Below are 23,233 nucleotides of genomic sequence, written 5' to 3' on the forward strand. Positions count from 1 at the left end.
GAATGGCTCAAAGCTGGGTCTGTCAGGGGAGGTTCAGACTTGACAAGAGGAAACATTTCTTTACCAAGAGCGTGGTCAAACCCTGGAACAGGCTTCCAAGAGGGGTGGTCAATGCCCCACGCCTGTCAGTGTCTAAGAGGCATCTGGACAATGCCCTTAATAACATGCTTTAACTTTTGGTCAGCCCTGAAGTGGTCAGGCAGTTGGACTCCATGATCACTGTAGGTCCCTTCCAGCTGAACTATTCTATTCTAGCATTAGGACTGCAGACCCTAATAGGTACAAAATATTAGGCTTCTACATCTGAAATAATCTGGACTGCAAGCAGCTTCCCTGGAAACATTCTATTTTCTCATCTTAGCACATGTATCCTGTGTAAAGAACTCAAAATATAAAGTTATGCTTTTTACTTTCTACAACTATGCTTACTTTCAGCTTTTCTGATGTTTTGCCAGTTTCTTTTCTATCACTAGTAAAGAGGACTACAAACATAAATTGTAGTCCTTTTACATTATAATGTAAACTGCAGTCATTCAGTATAGATTGCTTAAAATAGTTTCACATATTTTGTTTTGAAGACAGGATGCAATCCTGTAATTACATACAAACCTTATCTGAAACAACCCATTTTATTAGTTGGTTTAAGATTTCTTTTGTATACCCTAAAATTTAAAGTCTGATGAACAGATATAACAAGGTAAACCAAATGGCTTCTTAATGTTTAATAAAAACGTGTTTTTCAAAAAAAAAATCACACAGCTTGCCTCTAAAAAGTATATTCTATTTATTATTAAAGACCATTGTTTCTTCGGTTATGAGATGTGGTATGTAAACTGTATGCATGAATTATAAACAAATTGCTGCAGAGGACTTTCAAATGAATGCAGTAAAAAAGCTTGAGTAAGTATGTTTTGTAGACCAGTAAAACATACTATCTTATACTGACACAAAAAACATGCTGGACAAGGCTTTAAAATGCTGGTTTTCTAAAACACAGTCAAATTGACTTTTGAGCATGGCCTTCAAGCAGCATAACCAGGACTTGAAATGTAGCTCTGGAAGTGATATTTTTGAAAGCACTTTCCAAATAATCTATTAAGTTTGAAGAAACAGATGGGAAACGAGGATTCAGATATTTAAAAGCACCTCCAAAATATGAATAATTCATTAGGACTTTTTATATCACCCATGAATAGGATTCCTATTCTTACCATCTGCTTTTACATTATAAAAAAATTCCAAAGAAGTGGTAAATTCTACTAAAACTGATTTCTGTCTGCCAAGACAAGAAACAGCAAAATGCATATACAAGTGTAATAATCAGTAGCTAACACTGGCTCAAATTTCCTCTGACATGTTTACATGTACATACACAAAAATCCCAAGAAAAAGGAAACCTCCAAAGCTAGATTCCAGCCTGTTTTTCTATAAAATAAACAAAGAAAATCACAGTACCTTTAGAAACAACCTCTACATTGCAGATTTTAATACCCCTAAGAGCTTGAATGTGAATTAAAACCAAGCATATGAAACTCATACTGTTTCATGCCTATTCTGCCATAACTTTACACATTACACCACTTCAGCATTAACTGTGGACAGAGCCATAATGCCCTGGCAAAGTTAAGTAGTCTGTGTGAACTATCCTTCAGAAAAATAATTTGATAAGGGCACTTTTAAAAATATGAAGCAAATTAGTAAGTACATGTCTCATTTTAATAAGTACAAGCTCTGCTTCAAAAACAGAGCTTATTTTGGGGACCAGTACAGCCAAACTTAATAACTTATGTACTTTTTTATTAAGACATCAATAATAACATTTGAAGGTGGCATATAAAGACATCATGTCTCAGTGACATTTCTTAGCACAGTTTCAGCACGCTAAATTCAGTTAGATTTAAGAGCCATTAAATAATGTACTTTAATTAGGCAGAGACTGTATGAAGTTGATAATTAAAAATAAACATAAGAAAGAAAAAAATATATATTGAAGAAGTCCAGCCAGAAAAAAATACAATGGGTACAAGAGTCCACAAGGTAGCCCCTTAGGTGTCAGAAGTAGTACTTCTTTATTCTTAAATGAATTCAGCTCTATCTCCTAGATAGGAAGAACTCTTATTTTCCTTCTGAAGCTTCAGATCAATACAAAACTGGAACTAAATAAACAACACTGATTAGTACCAGTCCTTCTGACTAGACAAGCACTTATTTTTTAATTGACCACTTTTTATTGAGATATCCATAAATTCAACCAAAAATAGTGTCACCTTAAGTACTGTATGCAGTTTTGGGCTCCACAATACAAGAAGGATATAAAAATATTAGAATATGTCCAAAAGAGGGCAACAAAGATGGTGAAAGGACTAGAGGACACAACTTACGAGGAGCAGCTGAGGATAGTAGCTTTGTTCAGCTTGGAGAAGAGGAGACTGAGGGGTGACCTCATTTGCTGTCTACAGCCTCCTCATGAGGGGGAGTGGAGAGGGAGGTGTTGATCTCCCTGGAGGCCAGTGACAGGACACGAGGGTATGGCTTAAAGCTGTGTAAAGGGAAGTTCAGATTGGGTAGTATTAGGAAAAAGTTCTTCAATGAGAGGGTGGTCAAGCACTGGGAAGTTTCTCAGGGAAGTGGTCATGGCCTCAAGACTTTCAATGTTCAAGAAGTGTTTGGATAATGCTCTCAGATATCTGGTTTAACTTTTAGGTTGCCCTGCGTAGAGTCAAGAGCTGGACTCAAGGACCCTTGTGAGTCCCTTCCAACTCAGGATATTCCCTGATTATATGTTCTGTTTATATACTGGCTCCCAGTAGAAGACAAAGATAATTTCAGGACAGATGTCTTCAGTTTTAAAGCAATTCAAATAACCTATTCTTTCACCTAAAGACAGATGACAGTACAGAGTGCATATACAACAATCTATTTGCGTCAGCACTGCATATATCCAGGCAAGAAATGGTCCAGTCAGCTGACACAAAGCACAAGTTACAGGGAAGACACTCCCTGCAGGTCTTATGGTACCTATATTAACTTTATAGCACAAAAAAACCCAGGAATGGCGCATTATGGAAATCTGAGGCTTTCCCCATAGCATTGGAAGCTTTAAACCTCTTCCTCATGGAACACCAAGCTTGATCTTTTCTGTCTTCTCTGATCATTTTATATATTCACCTACAGCATCCTATCATTTCCAGAGATGACGCAGATTTACAAAAGGTTGGATTTCTTCCTAAAAAGGAATTACACTGTTTCAGGCTTAAAGACTCGAGCAGTGCAATCCATTTTCATGCAAAACAATCTGCCTCCCCAAAACTTATTGTTTATTCAAACTGTAATAGCTTATCTAATAAAAGATACACTCCCTTCCCAGAAATTATTAGAGAAAGATTAACATGCAAAATCATTATTACCATAGAATCACAAAATGGCTGAGGTTGGAAGGGACCCTCTTGAGATCATCTAGTCCAAATACCCTGCTCAAGCAGGGTGAGCTAGAGCAAGTTGCCCACGACTGTATCCAGCTGAGTTTCAAATATCTCCAAGGATAGAGAGGCCACGACCTGTCTGAGCAACCTGTTGCAGTGCATGACATCACAGTAAAAAGGCTTTTTCTTGTGTTCAGATGGAATTCCATGTGTTTTAATTTGTATCTGTTGCCTCTTGTCCTTTCACTTAATACCACTGAGAAGAATTTGGCTCCATATTCTTTACCCCCTCCCATCAGGTATTTGTACACAGCACTAAGATCATTCTGAGACTTCTCTTCAGACTGAACAGTTCCAGCTTTCTCAGCCTCTCCTCATATGAGGGATGCTCCAATCCCTTAATCATCTTCTTGGCCCTTTGCTGGACTCAGTCCAGTATGTCCATGTCTTCCTTGTACAGGGGAGCCCAGAACTGGACACAGTGCTCCAGGGGTGGCCTGACCAGTGCTAAGCAGAGGGGAAGGTGCACCTTCCTTGACAAACTGGCAATGCTCTTCCTAATGTAGTCTAGGATACTGTTGGCCTTCCTTGCAGAGAGGGTGCATTGCTGACTCATGGTCTGCTTATAGTCCACCAAGGACCCCAAGGCCCCTGTCTGCAGAGCTGCTTTCCAGCTAGTTAGCCCCCTGTGTATATTGGTGTACGGTGCTGTTTTTGTCTTTTTATGCTATTTTCCAAATTCAGTGCATCCACATTTTGAACAAAACATGAAGTTTTAGCTAGCCCATTTCAGGATGACATAGGAGAAATATAAAAGTAGGGAAAGAAATACAACTTTGCCATAAGTTGCTTCATCATCCTAAGAGAAGTATGGATTCCACAGAATGGATTTTGCATAAGTAGAATAAATGTATTATAAGTTTTCACCTTCCTGTTCACCCTTACAGCGGGCTACTCAATGCTTTACAGCAACTCCCTGATATCTTCAGTTTAATGATGCATTGTACCATGTATAATGACCCAGCTATCATTGTGAAGGCAAAAACCTAAAACTACATTCAACCGCTATTATAGCAACTGATGGAAAAAAAAAAATCCATTAATGGCTATTAAATACAAATACCACCTGTTCCTTCTAGGTACACAGGGTTGGAAACGAGAAAGGTATATCAATGTGAATAATCATTCTACAATTGCCTCGTTTCTTATATTCTTCCCCCTTGTCTCTTATACTAGTTCCCTGGGTCTCAATAATCATTCACTGTTGGCAAAATATCCTGGATGGGCCGCACATCTGCTGTGACCCAAAACTGTCATTCCAACCTCAACTGCTTCCCCTGATCTACCTTGAAAGCAGCAGTATCTTTCATATTTAAGCTCTCAAAATCATACACTCGCTCTGTCCATGAAGCTACAGGGCAAAAGCCAGTTCCTATCCTAATATTGCAGAAGCACAATTTGAAACTTACCTATGAGATGGTTCCTAGAACATAGCGTGTCTTACCATAACAAGGAATGAACTTCAGAACTTAATGCCATGTGACAACATGTGTATTAGCTTAAGTATTATAAAGCAAATGTAGAAATGGTGTACCATCCAGACTAACCTACTGCTTTTCAGTAAAGCTATTTTTAGCTCAGTATACCTATTTAAGACCCTTTATTCCAATATACATACACTGTTGAAAAGGTTTCAGGACCAGAGCTGACTCGCAGCCTGCCAGCAAGGAAGATAAACAGACAAGCAGACATTTGCCTGCACCAGCTTCTCTTTACTGAAACTATCAGTCTCTGCTCTCTGAACTATGTCCCAGGCCATTCCACTTCCCACAAGGCAGCTGTGGACCCATTTTCATCCCACCAAAAAATGAACTCAACTTTTCCGACATGATAGCCAGGCTGCCAAGAACAGAGAAGAGACAGAGGATGTTATTTAAGATATAAGCTAATGATAACCTTAATCTGAATTAACATCAGGGTGCTGCAGAAGTAGAGATTCATATTTTCTTCTTCACCACAGCCACAAAAGTCCAGGATTCTACCTGGCAGAAATCTAACAACTCTATAAACAATGAAATGAGTTAGCTCATCAGGTGACCCCAAGGAGACATTGATTACCTGAGAAGTCTACCCAGACTGCAAGAAAATCAAGAGACATGATGAAAACACTAAATATCATGAATGATTCCAGGCAACAGTGTTATTTCTAGTTACACGCTCAAGACACAATTATATAAGGGTTCTTCTATTGTTACATGCCAATAATACACAATAAATCATCAAATGTGAGGCTGGAATATGGATCTTGAAAGGCTATTCCCCCTCCTCTTCAGCAACCACACCCAGTAAAACGAAAGTTAATCTGAACCTGCATCATAAAAGCCACCAGGGAAAAACAAACAAACGAAAAAAATCTTTTCTTGCACGTGTGGCATTCAATCCCACTCCAGGTCGGGTCCCTAAGCCGCTCTCCACCCATGAGCCCTTGCCTAGATCACTCTGGGCAGGTGGCACCCGCTCTAGGCAGGCACCTCCTGCACGCCCCAGACCTCTGCTCCATGACCGCAGCGAGACCCCACGAAACGCCGCAATCTTACAGCAGCCCGTGGGGCTGGGACAGGTCAGGCTGCCCTGTGCAGGCAGCACCGCCCTCTGCTGGGTATCACGGGCACGGGTGGGCAGAGAGCAGTAAGTTTTCCAGAAACCAACCGGCTCTTTGTATTTTTTTCTGGCCTTCCCGTTCGCTTGTCACATACGTTCCTCCTCAGGCAAAGTTTCCCTAGGGCGCCCTGCGGCAACGGCGAGCCCAGCCATTTTGAGCGCCACAGGCGCCGCGAAGTTGCGGCAGGCGGGGGCGCGGCGGCGGCAACAAGTAGTGCCGCAGCCCGCGCCCCTCGACACGCCGGCGTTCGGCCGCGACCGCCACGGCGCGGCCCTCTGCCCGACAGCATCGCTGCGGTGCGATGGCTGCTCCTCCCCTCCACGCCCAACCCACCCCACCGCCCCCTCCCCAACTCCCCCGCCAGCACAGCAGCCGCACTTACCCGCGCCGGGCCGCGCCTCCGCCATGCCAACGCACCCCCCGCGCCGAGGTCCAGCTTCCTGGCCGCCACGCACGCGCACAGCCCGTGCCCACTCCCCCCGGCGGAGCGCGGCGATACGTGCGCAACCGCACTGGAGCTCCGTGTGCGAGCGGGAGGACGGAGGCGGGCACGAGGCGGGAGGGGCGGGGCCGGAGGCGGGCAGGAGCGCGGGGGCGGGGCCGTGTGCTCAGCTGGGGCCGCGGGGCAAGCGGCGCTGCGTCTCCCGGCAGCGGAATAGGCGGGAAATCGGGAACGTTGTCTGACACGGCAAAGGAGTACAAGGAGGCAAAGGAAAACTTACAGCGACAAAGAAGTGCTAGCGCTGGCAATAAATTGGCCATTTGCCTGGCAATCAGCTTGCCTGCTGCGGCCTTTCCCTGAAATGGGCTTACTGTACTGGCTGCATTTCAGAGCCAGAGGCAGAGCAGGAGGGTGGGTACAGGACAGCTCATGGCTCTGTCTCAGCGCGTAAAAGAGGTGCTTTCTCTCGGCGCAGGGTAGAAAGTAGGGATGTGTCATCAGGCTGTCTACTGCATCCTGCATGCACTGCTCTAGGGAGATGGCAGAGCCACACACTCGTCATCCCAAATGAGTGCTGGAACTAAAGCTCCTGTTGGAAAGCCCACACAAGGATTCCCATGCTACAGCTGGTGCTGCAGACAAATCTTGTCATGCTCCAGCTACAAATACTCTGTAGAACTGCATGCTTTGTCATACTGCGGGTTTCAGCAACAGTGTTTAACCATTGTATGATTCACACCTCCCCTGCAGAGGTTTACAGTGCCATGGTTACAGTACCTCTACAGAACAGTTCTATGCTTTTACTGCTGCAATGTGGCTCCAGAGTCCTTACAGAGCTGCTGATCTTTTCAGACACTGCAGACTAGGTTCACAGTTTCATAGCAACTGCAGCTCTGGAGAATGGCACCTCAGGAGCACTGCTGCACACAGTCTCTGCATTCTGCCCTCCACACCCTTCTGGTGAAGATCTCGGATCAAAGCTCCATTTGCTGCATAGTTCTTCCCCTCCTAGTGGGCAAAGTTCATGGCTCCAAAGCCCTTAAAGAACCAGTGAGCTTATGGCAGAAACACTAGCTGTTGAAATGCACCCCAGACTCCTGCCACTGCTGCAAAGGAAGCTTGCAAACCAGTATGGCAACAGCCTTATGAAGATGCTACATGTTTTGCCATGGATTTTGAGTGTGTATGAAGTGCTTTGCTGTAGGTAAACATTGTGACCATCTGAGGTTGCAAAGAAAGGTATGTGGCAGTGGCATCCTTTCAGAGGTGATGCATGTTTTTCCTGCTGCTGTCAAGAAACTTGCAATAGTCCTCTGGTTCCCATAGACTTCTCTGTCACTACTGTAGAGATCTGACCGTAACATTTACATAGAACTACTAGAAATTTTTAACACTGCTTTACATGAATACCACAGCACTACTACTTCAGTATGCACACTTTTTTGCTACCACCAAAAAAACAATTGTGGTACGGAAAGCACTATAGGGATTTGCACCTGTATGTGCTGCTGCACAAATGCCAGTGATTAGGTCTATACAGCTGTTCCTTTGTTACCCCTTTTCCCTTTTTATCTAAACAGTTCTGCTTTTTTTTCCCTTTCTTCTCTTAAATTTGCATTGGGCCAATCCCATCCACTCCTGATAGCCTAACTTAATTTCCTAGCATTTCTGTATAGGCATGTGATTTTATTCTCCTCTTTAGTTTGGCCAAAAGAGTCTTTTTATCTTTTCCTCATCATTTCTCCTTTTCAGTGCAGGGATAGGGACAAGGATCTCCCCACTAGATCATATGCACTCCCTTAAAACATATTTTTTGTTTCTACTTTCTCATGCTTGAATATTTATCTCCCCATCCTTTTGCCATTTATCTATCACTCATTTCTTTTCTCAGTGGCTGCATTTTTCCGTCTGACCAATATGACTGTCAGGAAGCAGCAGGGACAGACTGTTCCACATGAAAAGTAGAGCTTGGAGCTGAGTCAGCAAATTCCACAATACCTGAGCAAGAAGAGCAGAGCAGGTTCACGGACACTTCAGGCAACAGGCAAGGTCGCCAGGCAAGCCTGTAGTGACAGGGCAGCTCAAGCCAGAAGTCAAGCCAGTGGGGAAGGATCAGAGAGGGTAGGCACAAGCATACCTGCAACTTAGTTCAGGCAGACATTAAGGACGAGAGCAGGAATTTTAAAGCAGCGTGGGAAAAAATGAGGGGCGGGCACCCCTTGAGGCTTCTCAAGGCCTGACAGCTACTTATAAAAGTTGGCGCTGAGCCCATCCAGACAAACCCCTAGGGTGGTGGGAAGGGACATGGGGGAGATGTACTCAGGGCCCTTACAGTCACAGATCTCTTCTATATGCAGCAGGGATGCTGGTAAACAGCCTTGCTTTTTACCAGCAAGGGAAAGGGGAGATGAGGTAGGGAAGCAGAAGGAAGGGAATACCTAGCCATAACTGTCAGTGCCAACATGCCAAGGAAGATAAATCTGCTAATAGAAACATATTCACTCCTGAGCTGGCATCATGGTATAGTCATTTCTAAGGACCAGTCAGCCCATGGTGGGGTCAGTGACTGCTTGGGAGGTGCCTTGACATGAAGAGAGTAAGGTTGCCATGATGCCGAGATTCTGGTGAGGAAGACAAAATGGACTACAGCCAATCAACTGCGAGTCTAGATGTTCAGACTGAGTCTCCTGCATACACAATACCCTTTTGTGCAAAGGATTTCCTGGAGTTCCTGATTTTTAAAGAAGCTGTTCCTAGGTGTTTCCAAATGCCATTGGGGTTACAAGCCCTGCAGCCAGAAGTAGTAGTTTAATACAGTACTGCGTACCCCTCCAGAAGGCAAGGGAAGAGTTATAAGGTGCTGTGGGCACAGTCCATTGCAGCACACAGTGATGTTCTGTCTCTCTTGTCCTTTTATTCCTTACATAAAGCCCTTATAGACAAGCAAAAAAAAGTCCACCAATACATGCTTTCATTTAAAAAAAAAAAGGAAACTACCTAAAAATGAAGAAGCTTCTTAAAAATGGAGGGGCAAAATATTTTTATTATATATTATTACATTTATTATTATTTATTTATTGTTATATGTAATATTATTATATGTAAATAATTATGTCTTTGAGGGTTACATGGAGACTTTAAGGATACCATACTGGAGGCTCAGGGCAAATGCATGTAAGGGGAAAAAGGAACCTGCCATGATTAAGCAGCAGGGACAAGGACCCTGTTGCTGGAGGCAGCTTTTCAGAAGCAGCCTTCCAAAAGCTAAATTTAGGCCTAAAATTGAAAATAGAATCCAAACTTGTGACAGATGAAAAGTAAACCACACCATGAGACAGGCCAAAAGGGTTTGAGGAACAACTTGCATAAGGCATAAAATCTAATAATAAAAACCTTTTCAAACACTTCAGGCTCTGGAAGCCTGCCAGACAGTCTGCAGCACCAGGAAAAATAGAAGAAATTTAAAGGAGCATACAGAGAAAATAACAGAAAATCTAAATTAATTCTTTACATCTGTGTTCACTACAGCAGAGCTGGATGAGATTCCCAAGCCAGCTCTTTTTCTTTATGGGGGCACTCATGAGGGGTTGTGTCTTGAAAGGGTCAGTATGGAAGATATAGGTTATGAAACATATAGGCAAAATTAATAGTAACAAATCAGAAGGACCAGATGGTCCAGCAATTCTAAAATAATTCAAGGGTGAACTACAAACTGTCCTGTACAATCTCTAGTATAAAACTGCTTTGGTAGCAGGAGACAGGGATGTGTCAGCTGTAATGTCCATTTTTTAGAAGGATGCCATAAGAAATCTAGAAAAGTACAGGCCTGATGTCTGTAGCAGGCAATTTAATGGAAACTGTAAGATAGATTAGAATTAGTGAGCATGTGCATAAAGATGCTGTAATAGGGATGAGTCAAAATGGCTTTTGTAAAGGGAAGAACTGCCTCACAACCCTACTGAAACGTTTATGAGTCAACAAGCTTGTGGCTAAGGGAGGTAGACCCTGGAATCTGGCAGCTCTGTCTTGCCAGATGCCAAGACTGTACCTCTACCTCAGCCTCTGCTCCCCACCCCTCTATGCTCCCAGATAAATACAGTGATCCTGTGGATGTCTGTGAGAAGGAGGCAGAAAACACTACTATCCCATTACTCATGACTGCCACATTGACCTGGCACCAGGAAAGAGCATGCCCTTCAGGTACATCTTTGCCTTATAGCACTCTGAATTAGCAGCCTGCAAGGAGGACCTCAAGGACTGTCTGGCATGTAGGTTTATCCACCCCTCCCATGTCCCTGCTGAGGCCCCTATTTTTTTTTTTCCTTCTTAAAAAAATAAAAAAGTCTCTGTGTAGATTGCAGTGGGCTGAATGGCACCATGGTAAAGAACTGGCACCCTCTGCCTCTTGTCCTGGAGTTCTATGAACAGCTGCAGGGAACTTGCTGGGTCACAAAGCTAGACCAGTGAGAGGCCTGGCAGAAGCATGAATGGAAAACTGCTTTTCACTAGGAGCCACTAGGAGTATGTTGTGATGCCATCTGCTCTCTGCAATGCTCCAGCCAACTTCCAGCATATTGTAAATTATGTTGTGAAGGACCTGCTTCATTACTTTATAGCAGCATGTCCAGGTGACATCTTTGATATTCTGTGCCGCTTAAGAGGCATATGTAGACCATGTCTGGGAGGTCTTGAGTTCCCTGTGGCAGCACAGAATTCCATGCCAAACTCGAGAAATGGTCCTTTGACCAGCAGAGGGTGGAGTTCCTGAGGCCCCAACATCTTGCTTGTGGACCTCAAAAAAATTGAAGCCATCACTTTCTGGTGTGTAGGCAGTGCACAGGATCTTAGGATTTGCCAACATCTATTGACAATTCATGAAGGATTTTTTTTCTGGTATTGTGGTTCCTACAGGAGCATTCACCTGAAGTGGACTTGCTTTTGGTGGATGCCTGTAGCACAAGTGGCTTCTGAGAAAATTAAATGGGTATTCACCGCAGGTGTTAACCTACTCTACCCAGACCCCAGATGGCCTTAAGTTGCAGAAGCAGATGCCTCAAACCAAGCCACAGTGACTATCCTCCTACAGAAGGTCGGGAGCACCATCCTCTTACACAGGACCACTACCCTTTTTTCTCTTGCAGCTCCTCCCCACTGAGAGAAATTAGAAGCTTATCTGGGATAAGGACTATCTTGTCAATCAAAGCTGCCTTTGAGGAATGGCAGCAATTCCTTGAGAGGGCAAAAACCACAACAGTGTTGCTGACGAAGCATCAGAACATGGAATAGTATCAATGGGTGAAGCGTTTCTCTGTCCATCTTGCCTCCTTTACATGGTTCCCCTTCACTTTCACATTAAGTCCAGGAAAGCAGAGCAGCAAGGCAGATGCCTTGTCACGGAAGGAAGATTCAGATTTGGATGGACGCATTCTGCATGCACCTCAACCCGGTTTTCTCCAAGACATTTAATTACAATGTGGCAGAGGATTAATTCACTGCAGAATTTTTCCAGGCCACTGGGAGTAACCTGAACCTAACACAGCATCCCATTAGTACAGTTGCCCTCAGCCTGCAAGAACAGGATGGTTGCCTGTACCATGGCAGGCAGCAATACATCCTACAGGGACCACTGCAGACACAAGTCTTCCGCTGATGCCATCATGTTCCTGCACCCAGACATGGGGACTGCTGGATGATGCAGTACCTGGTGGCCCACAGGACAGGGAGATGTGGCTATGTCCAGGCCCACAACAGCTGTGTTCGCACCAAAAGATCACAGGGTCCCTTACAGCTCCTCCCTGCTGCCAAATAGCCTTGGCTATTTGTGAGTACGGATTTAATAGCAGACCTGCCCCTTTGAGTAGAATGCAGTGGTCATACTGATTGTGGACCTGTTCACCAACATAGTCTACTTCATCCCCCTCAGAAAGTTGTCCATAGCCCCACAGACTGCCTCACCCTTCCTATAGCATGTTTTATGATGCTATGGCCTCCCAGACAGCATAATTAGTGACCAAGGGGTCCATTTAACAGCCAGATTTTTAAAGGAGCTTATGGGCCTTCTCCAGTGCAAACCTGCCTCTCCTTCTTGTACCATCTCCCAGACAAGTCATCAGACTGAACATCAATCAAATCCTGGACCAATACCTCCAGTGTTACAGTAACTTTCTCCAAAGATGAGAGGGTCACCATCTTCCTATTGGTAGCCTTTGCCCATGCTAACAACATCCATATATTTACACAGCAGACCCCATTCTTTGCTTACTTTGGTTTCCTCCTGTGAAGTCATCCAGCCACACCAGCTGCTTCATGCTTACTTGCAAGTTGGAGATCTGCTTACACAACTCTAACAGGGTTCTAACCCCCTCATAACTCAGCTGGACAAGGCCAAAAGGGCCTACAAAAGATGAGTCTTGGCTGGTTCTTGGCAATTCTCCTGGGACATGGTCTGCAGAAGACCAAGTCTAGCTCAGGCCTCCTCCAGCTCTGTTGCAAGCTGAAGGTTTGGAATACTGATGTCTACAGGGAGGAAGAATATGGGCAATGCTGTGCTGTAGCATGTATCTCCAGACAACACCAAGAAACATGTCTCTCCCAATATGCCCTCTCCACAGGGGCATTTGAGATTGGAAATCACAGGAGTCAGGATGAGGCTAGAGGTTGCCCTGATCAAGGTGATAGGAGTGAAGATGATGGCTCTTCATCCATTTCCTGGAAAGGCTCTTACAAGGGAAGGGTCAAGATCAAGAGCAGGCATTACCTCAGGAGCAACTGGGACACAAGGCAGATGTGCCATGGCATTCTGGGCTCTCAGCTCTACACTAGCAGAATTTCTCAATTCTCAACAGCCAGCTCTTCTAGCAGATGGAACTGGTCAAGCCACAGACAGACAAGCAGCTCCTTTGGAAGATCTCTGTGCCCCTTTTTGTTCAAACACTGCAGAGCAGCACTACCTCCTGCAGCCTCAGTTCAGGAAGGCCCAACTCTTGGGGGCAGTCAGCCACTCAGCACCAAAGCCAGCTGTGCTCTGTATGACTTGGCAGAGGAAAGACATCAGCAGTCTCAGCAGGAAGTGGAAGTGGACACATCCTGTGAGATTGCTACTGTGGATGTAAATTGCGGTTGCCTGCACATGCATTGAAGAGGCAGAAACAGAGAGAAGAGACTGAATGTGTTTGTGGAGAATGCAGCTAGGGAAGGGAGCTGGGGGAAACTTGCAGAACTTGCCAGCACATGGATGCAGATGGAGACAGATAAATCAAAGCTTTTTATTTATTTAATTTTTGGCTACAGCCTGGGTAGGCCAAAAGGCCTGTGCAGCCCTATCAACATGGCCACCACAGACCAGATATGGGTCATGTCTATGACAAGTTGGCCAACACCTAATAGTCTTCTCACAGACTGGTAAGAGTCAGGCATAAGAAGGCTCCAGTGACTTCTTTTCTTTCCAGAGTGATGTGCTCACAAAAGACAGTGGCCCAGCAGGGAGTCTCAGAGATTACTTTTCACATGTTGAAATTCTGTACCCACTTCTGATTTCTGAGGTGCATAGCACAAGCTGATCCTACCTTTGGTCCTGATGTCCCAGGTCCCCAACACTGCTTTCCCTGATGAACACCTTCTGGAGGAAAAGTTCTGAAGTCCCCACACAACCCTTTTACCCAGACAAAAAGAGGTGATCTACAACAACTGTTCCCTTTTACACATTGCTGAGATACTGGACCAGCCCCACAGGGCTCCACAGAGCTTGCATCTTGGTTTGGAGCCTCTAGCAAGCAGCAGCTCTGCTGTCCTAGGTGTGAGAAAGAGGCAGGTCCCTGCACAGGCCTAAGCAGGTGGTGAAAGCTGTCTGGCATGAACATAAACAGCAAATGAGGTAGGAATGTGCATCACCCACAGAAAGCATGTTGTGTTACCAGGAACTAAGCAAAATCACCAGTCTGCAGGTATAGAGTAAGTATTGTTTTGAATAGCATCCAAAGGGAGATGTGCATAGCATACTAGAAAGACATAAAATCATAGAACCATAGAATCATTTAGGTTGGAAAAGACCTTTAAGATCATCAAGTCCAACTGTTAACCTAGCACTGCCAAGTCCACCACTAAACCATGTCCCTAAGCACCACATCTACACGTCTTTTAAATACTTCCAGGGATGCTGACTCAACCACTTCCCTGGGCAGCCTGTTCCAATGCTTGACAACCCTTTCAGTGAATAAATTTTTCCTAATGTTCAATCTAAATCTCCCTGGCACAACTTGAGGCTGTTTCCTCTTGTCCTATTGCTTGTTACTCGGGAGAAGAGGCCGACACCCACCTCTCTACAACCTCCTTTCAGGTAGTGGTAAAGAGCAGTAAGGTCTCCCCTGAGCCTCCTTTTCTCCAGACTAAACATCCCCAGTTCCCTCAGCCGCTCCTCATAAGACTTGTGCTCTAGACCCCTCACCAGCTTCGTTGACCTTCTTTGGACGCACTCCAGCACCTCAATGTCTCTCTTGTAGTGAGGGGCCCAAAACTGAACACAGTATTCGAGGTGCTGCCTCACCAGTGCCAGTGCGTACAGGGGGACAATCACTTCCCTAGTCCTGCTGGCCACACTATTTCTGATATAAGCCAGGATGGTGTTGGCCTTCTTGGCCACCTGGGCACACTGCTGGCTCATATTCAGCCAGCTATCGACCAACACCCCCAGGTCCTTTTCCGCCGTGCAACTTTCCAGCCACTCTTCCCCAAGCCTGTAGTGTTGCATGGGGTTCTTGTGGCCCAAGTGCAGGACCCAGCACTTAGCCTTGTTGAACCTCATACAATTGGCCCCGGCCCATCAATCCAGCCTGTCCAGGTCCCTCTTTAGAGCCTCCCTACCCTCAAGCAGATCAAGACTCCCGCACAACTTGGTGTCATCTGCAAACTTACTGAGGGTGCACTCGATCCCTTCGTCCAGATCATTGATAAAGATATTAAACAGAACTGGCCCCAATACTGAGCCCTGGGGAACATCACTTGTGACTGGCTGCCAACTGGATTTAACTCCATTCACCACAACTCCTTGGGCCTGGCCACCCAGCCAGTTCTTTACCCAGAGAAGACTACACCTGTCCAAGCCATGAGCAGCCAGTTTCTCCAGGAGAATGCTGTGGGAAACGGTGTCAAAGGCTTTACTGAAGTCCAGGTAAACAACATCCACAGCCTTTCCATCATCCACGAAGCAGGTCACCATGTCATAGAAGGAGATCAGGTTAGTCAAGCAGGACCTGCCTTTCATAAACCCATGCTGACTGGGCCTGATCACCTGGTTGTCTCGCACATGCCATGTGATGGCACTCAAGATGATCTGCTCCATAACCTTCCCTGGCTCCTTCCAGCCCTTCTTGTGGATGGGTGTCACATTTGCTAACCTCCAGCCAATGGGGACCTCCCCAGTTAGCCAGGACTGCTGATAAAGGATTGAAAGTGGCTTGGTGAGCACTTCTGCCAGCTCCCTCAGTACCCTTGGGTGGATCCCATCCGGCCCCATAGACTTGTGTGTGTCTAAGTGGTGTAGCAGGTCGCTAACCATTTCCCCTTGGATTACTGGGGCTTCATTCTGCTCCCCGTCCCTGTCTTCCAGCTCAGGGGGCTGGCTACCCTGAGACCAACTGGTCTTACTATTAAAGACTGAAGCAAAGAAGGCATGAAGTACCTCAGCCTTTTCCTCATCCTTTGTCACTATGTTTCCTCCCGCAACCAATAAAGGATGGAGATTCTCCTTAGCCCTCCTTTTGTTGTTTATGTATTTATAGAAACATTTTAGGTTCTAGTTGGGCTTTGGCCCTTCTAATTTTCTCCCTGCATAGCCTCACGACATCTTTGTAGTCCTCCTGAATTGCCTGCCCCTTCTTCCAAAGGTCATAAACTCTCCTTTTTTTCCTGACTTCCAGCCAAAGCTCTCTGTTCAGCCAGGGTGGTCTTCTTCACCACTGTCTTGTCTTTCGGCACATGGGGATGGCCTGCTCTTGTGCCTTTAAGATTTCCTTCTTGTAGAATGTCTGGTCTTCCTGGACTCCTTTGCCCTTCAGGTCTGCGTCCCAAGGAACTCTGTCAAACAATCTCCTAAACAGGCCAAAGTCTGCCCTCTGGAAGTCCAAGGTGGCAGTTCTGCTAACCCCCCTCTTCTCCAAGAATCAAAAACTCTTATTATTTTGTGATTGCTATGCCCAAGACAGCCTCCAACCGTCACATCACCCACAAGTCCTTCTCTGTTCACAATCAACAGATCCAGCGGGGTGCCTTCCCTAGTTGGCTCACTCATCGGCTGTGTCAGGAAGTTCTCTTCCACACATTCCAGGAACCTCCTAGACTGTTTCCTCTCTGCTGTGTTGTATGCTGGCAATTAGGACCAAAGGCCTTTATGCTAAAGGACTCCTGGCAACTAACTTCTGATTTGCATGCTGCAGACACCCTATTTTGGGAGAAGAATTTGGCTGTATAAACATAAACTATGTCTTGTTACAAAGTTTCTGAGCATCCATAGTTCTATCTGGAAAATCTCGATGAGTAGTATTATGTGCTGCTGAGACACCCATTATGAACACAAAGAATCTCCAATGCCCATGCAAAATCCAACATATTGGGCTTACCATGCATATATTTGTCAGCTAACCACTTCTAACCAGAACACAAGGCACTTGCTCCACATGCGTCTGTCACATGTACAGCTCACATGGATTGGATCTGTAAGCAGTAGTAGTAGTAGTAGTCACATCCCTGTGATTTCTAGTCAACCTTCTCCACTTTATGTAATTTCAGGGAAAAGAATACAAGAGGATTCTACCAGTGTTGTGTCACCCAATTTACTACAATAAGTTTAAGCTTTTTTTTTAAGAAAGACCTTAAAATTTAAACATGGTGGATTTCAAATAGATCCTTGTAACCAGTACGCTCTCCTTCCTCTACCACTTACCATTCAAATATCAGAGGCAAACAAGTAAAAGGATTCATTGCACACAGAAAAAGTATACAGGAGGACCATGCCAGATAATTTACCATCTGGATGTTCTCCCAGGTGGTAAATTATGAGAAGAGTGATACTTCAGGAATGATATAGAAAAAATCTTTGATGTCATGGTAACAGAACAAAGAACCAGAGCCCTTCTCAGAGTTATTTTCATAATCAGAAGAAACTGTACCTCTGAATTGATGAGCAGCCTGTAGCAACAGAGCTGCTTTCCAACACCTGACAAATCAGAGAGGAAAATTAAAAAAAAAAATCTAAAAAAGAGGTATTGCAGTATTGAAGAAATATGCACAGACCACTCAGAAAATAGGGTAAAGAAGGAGAAAGCCTGAGAAGGGAGGTAAGAATATGACAGATCTTTTTCAGCCTGAACTAGGAGTTGAGTCACCCAAATTCCTACACTATGTCTATAAGACTATAGGAAACAGAAGCTTTTTGTGTCCTGTAGTACACTCACCTGAAAAAACTGCTATATGTTTATTCTCAGGACTCTGAATACTATGCAGTGATAACCCAACAGACAAGTCTGCAATGCTGAGCATACTGTTCAACTAGTATGTCTTGATTTGTCTTACACTAGAGGAAAAAACCTGAAAAAGCAGGTGAAAATAGAGCCATTCAGAAGAGCAAAAAATAGCATATTCTGTCTCAAATTCCTTTACTGTCAATTTATGTAACAGCAACTCATAATTCTGCAGAATGTGTGTGTGTGTGTGTATACATATCTGTATAGAGAGTGAGGGAGAGAAAGAGAGAGAAGAAAAATAGGAAGAAGAGAAGTTTGGACATACCAGATTGACAGAAGGTAAAGGACTCCTCTGTGACTAACTGTCAGTGATCATCTAGCTGGCAGCCTAATTAAATAGCATTTCCTAACGGTCAACAAGGAGGCTGACACTGTTTAACATCTTCACCGGTGACCTGGAAAAGGGGATGGAAGGACCCTGAGCAAGTTTGCACATGACACAAAATTGCAGGGAGCACATGATATGCTCAAAGGCAGGCCTGTCATTCAGATTGACCTTGACAAGTTGGAGGAATGGGCCACCAGGGACCTCATAATATATACAGGGAGAGGCTGAGGTAACTGAGTTTGTCCAGCCAAGAGAAGAGAAGCCTAAATGAGAGCTCTGATTGCTATCTTCACCTACCTAAAGGGGTTTATAGATAAAACTGAGCCAAGCTCTTCTATGAGATGCACAGCTAAACAAGAAGTAACAGACTCAAACTGAAATGACGGAAATTCTGACTGGAGAGGAGAAAAAGATTCTTCACTCTTAGAACAGTTAAGCAGGTTGGCCAGAGAGATGGTAGGATCTACATCCTTGGAGATTTTTAAAAAATCACCTGGACAGGGCCTTGAGCAACCTGATCTAGCCTGTAGTTAAATCCACTTTGAGCAAGTTGGACTACAGACCTTCAGAGATTCCTTGCAAGCTAAATTTTTCTATGGTGCTGTAATATTATTTATAATAATAAAATTATAATATCCTTGCCTGCTAATGTCTAAATAAAATATCTGTTTCAAGTCTGTCATAAATGAGTTGTTTCCTTACCATTATTGCATCCCAGGGTACCGGGGATAGGAAGCAAGAAAAAGTGAAGTTGCACTTCCATCCCGAAGTATTGTCTCTTTAGTGAGGAGACTGGGATCCTATTTGTCTGTGTTTCCATTCTGAAGATGTGAAGTACTTCAGAGACCTTGTACATTAGACTGTCAATAGGGGAACACCACAAGAATCTGAAATCAGCAAAAGCAGCTGAAACAAGAGATTCCACTGAAAAAGAAACAGAAATTCTGCGTAGGAAGTACCTCTGCATATCATGACAGCTGGGATAGGTGGAAGTGGCACATCTCCATGGAGTAATATTACTAATTTGATATTTTTGTTCAACATCAGGTAAGACATTTGGATGCCAGTAAAGCCTTTGAAAGAGTTTAATGTAGGCAAAGTATTAATTATACTAGTGAAAATTCATATCGGTACAAGAACTGTAGGGGTGTAAGGTTAAAGGGAAAAAACCCAAAATCAGGTGAGAGGTATATCAGGCCAAGGGACTTAATTTGTATAAATCCTTAATAATCAGCCCAATATATATCAGTCCAATAATATTCCTTATTTTTATTAATGGATTTTACATCAGATTAAGTCCACGATAATAGAATTTTCTGAGGATGCTAAGCATTGTCCATGGGGAACTGCAACAGCATACAGAACTACTTGGATATTATAGAGAATAAAGTGATAGCATCTCAGTGAAAGGTAATGGCTCAATATTTATCCCATGCAAATAGTTACAAACCAGTCGCAATGTTTAGAAACTCAAGAAGAAGGCGGCAAGTAGGATCTTCAGTTGCAAGAGGAGATGAGCTGTCTGCAAAGTTAAAGAAACTGAGTTGCTATTATCCAAAGCACCAGTAAAACTCATCTGGCATTTCCTCATCTGGAATTTAATTCATGTACATCCCTGGTCACCTATGTTTAAGAAAACGTGATCCATGATTCAGAGAATAGAAGATTTCTCCTACAAGATAAACCAAAACCAGCTCAGATTGCTTAGCCTATGAGAGGCCAAAACAAAACAGAACAGAAGCCAAAATAGAGTTTGGTTTTGTTCTTTGTAAATACAACATAGGGGTACACAGTTGGAAGTGAGGAGAACTACTTAAGGTAACGGAAGGATTGGCAGAAGAACAAAAATATATAAATTGGCTATGACTAAATTTAAACTGGAAATTAAACTTGGACCAGCTCCCAATAAACATAGACAGAATAAGAAATCTAAATAGCTGATAATTGCTGTAAAGGATTACATGTGACTGCAAGATGCCTGACTTGATTCAACAGATTTCTTCCAGCTCCCATGTTCCTAATTTCTATATAAATTATGAATACATGGTGGTGTCATAAACTATCACCAATGTATCTCTCAATGACATTGTCTTCATCACCTTATCAAGAGTTTAGTAATAAAATTCAGTATTGTGTGATGACCTGGAAGCAGTAATATGTCACTGAAGCATGAGCAGGGATGTCATTAGCCGCTGCCCAAAATAAATTTTAACACTTAATGCTACTCAAGAAAATTTTCCCAGATCATCTTGTTGATCAGGTCTGAACACTGTGCTAAGCTGTAACTTTCCGACTGCTTGTTGACAGATTGCAACTGGCATGGCTATTCCGAACTAGTAATGGGAATACAAAGAAAAATATGGGTCTAGTAACTGTATTGTGTTGGCTGAGTGATAAAATTTACATAAGCATTTCATGCTTCTGATAATTTGGAGGCAGAAGGACAATTTGGGGGCAGTTTTTACTCCTCCGTGGTAATAACTTGGAAAAGATTACATGCAAGCTAGTAGAGTGAGAAAGTAAGAGCTTTCAAATGCCATGTGCTGAAAGTGTCAAAGCTGACAACAAGAATACTTCATTGCTGACTGCAAAAGAGTTATCCTGGTTGAAGTTCTGGAATGTCAAACCAAGGCATCTGCAAGAAGGGAAAACTATTCACATTTTGAATAGTTGACCTTACTCAAGGTCAATCAAGTAATATATTTTTGAATATCTGTGACTAAAATTTTCTTTGCAGATAGATTTTATAAGATGATTTTTTAAATAATTGGCAGTTGTATGTATATTTGGTTAAAATAAACAAATTGTACTCTCAGTTATAGGAATGTTACTTTCATGGACCTCACTGGGATTTACTGGATGATAAATGTGTGCATAATTACATTAATATGTTTCCAAAGTCAGCCGAGACACCTAAATCAGACAAGACTTTTAAAGAGAAGCTGCCTGGCAACATAACTATAACTGCTCAGCCTATCTGAAGGTAAAGTTACATGGAGATGAACAATAAACAACAGAATTATAGAATTACCAATCAATTAACTAAAGGTGAAAATACCAAATATAGCTTTACACTATCCAGACAAAAGTTCTGATTAAGCAGTTACGACTTTGTGTGATTTTACTTGTGTGTTTAGAGCAGTGCTCCCTTCTTCTGGAACATGGAACAAATGACAGATGTAGGTGACACAGTTTAAAACACTGTTTCCCATTCTGGAAAAGGAACAGGTCTAGATGGTCATCATTTGATACCCCAGACTGGACTTGGTACCAAAATAGATGACATCTCCTTAAGACAGATGAATCTATCATTGTTAATCACTCCCATGTTCTCTTCACTGTGGGACTGAATGTGCTGGATGCCAGGATACATTTTTGATCTCAGGCCCGGGCTTTCATTGCCTTGCCCAAGCAATGTCACAGGAGTACGAGTCTCCAGCTCTGTCACAGCCATGCCTGTGTCTGGCCATGGACTTAACTGATCTGGACCCTGGCCTGTAGATTTGTTTTCTCAGCTTGACCTCAGGCCTGCCTTGTCACCATGATCTGGACTCTTGGCTGAACCTGGCTGCCAACCCCAGGTCTGCCCTGCTTGCGTGGCTGGTAAGGACCCTGCCCTGCCAGTCTTTTTATCATGCTCAGCCCCTAGCTCCCATCCCCTGGGGAGCAACTGGCCTTCGCTGCTACCTGACGTTGTTCCCAAACCCATTCACTCTTAGACTTTTGAGAGTTCCCTTCTTCCGAAGGAGGCAGATAAGAATACTGGCTTTTTCTGTATTCTCTACATAGCATGTGAACAGAGAAAAAATCTGGCTGCACAGTCCAAATGCTGTGAGCCTACACAACTTTTTGGATGTGCTGATGTTTTTTCCTTAGGGCTTGGAATACATTATCTTAGCATTAAAAATACAGTAAAAATGTAATTTTTTTTTCTTAACTATTGTCACTAATTTTAGCCGGGGAAAAAGCTGTTATGTAAGAGTTACACTGCCTCATCCTACAAAAATATTTGTTTCCTTGTATTGTCTGCAAGCAGAAGAGCTTTAAGTAACTACTTTTCCCTAAAGACAATCTCAATTACACTGAAAATCTCACAAGTTTTAGCAGCTTGCGACTGGAAGGCCATAGAGGAAATTTACAGAAATCCTAGCCCCCTCTTACAAAGGATGCATTTCTAACGATAGTATGAACCTTGTGCTTAGTCTAAAATAGAGATTTGAGAACATCCTCTCATGCAAGTCTGAACATTCTGTTCTAAAATTGACTAGAAGTAACTCATGAAGAACATTGGTTATTCATGTATCAGTTTTTCATCCAATGAAAATTTAGCTTTCTTTTCTGATTGCTATAGAAAAATAAAATTGGTAAGTTTGATGCTGTCTTCTGAGCTTCATAGGAATTGGTATGCACAAAACAAATTTACTCTTCTCTTTTCAGTGGTCAGGTCTGACTGGTAGCCTTCTTACGTGAAGCTCAGGACTGAGATATTTCATTTGGATCATACTAAGTTTAATTTACAGTTGCTGGGTGATACAAGATAATAAATTGTGGATTAGTCAGCAACTTCAGAAGAAAGTATCTCAATCTTCATTTTTTCCCTACTAACCTCATCAAAACTAGTGTCATATTTCTAGCACTAAATTCAAAATGAGGGCTTTTTTACTTGTGTAGATTCAGAGATTTGCAGGAGTAAAACCAGATTCAGGACCAATATCTTTAACATGAGCAATGAAATTTTCTTTTCTATTTTCTGTCAGTGAATTGAACTAAAAAATCAGTAATTTCATGGGAATTTACTTTTCTGATAGATTCCTGCACTTAAATTTAGTGATTAAATCATCATGGCAATCCTTTTTGATTTTC

The 23,233-nt window shown here is 43.3% G+C and overlaps 1 protein-coding gene across 15 annotated transcripts in view; it reads right to left on the reverse strand.

Annotated features, from left to right (window-relative positions):
- NFX1 (nuclear transcription factor, X-box binding 1) overlaps positions 1-23,233 on the reverse strand; it is a 118,268-nt gene that overhangs the window by 68,382 nt on the left and 26,653 nt on the right. Inside the window, exon 1 of one of the 15 annotated variants that reach the window (XM_072853440.1) lies at positions 6,467-6,580. The exons of the other annotated variants lie outside the window; for them this stretch is intronic. Coding sequence (XP_072709541.1) covers positions 6,467-6,491 — 25 coding nt within the window. The 5' untranslated portion in view covers positions 6,492-6,580. Of the gene's footprint in view, positions 1-6,466; positions 6,581-23,233 lie in introns of those variants that run through there. 15 annotated transcript variants of the gene reach the window in all.

This window comes from Ciconia boyciana, chromosome 2, assembly GCF_034638445.1.
Source record: "Ciconia boyciana chromosome 2, ASM3463844v1, whole genome shotgun sequence".
NCBI lineage: Eukaryota > Metazoa > Chordata > Aves > Ciconiiformes > Ciconiidae > Ciconia > Ciconia boyciana.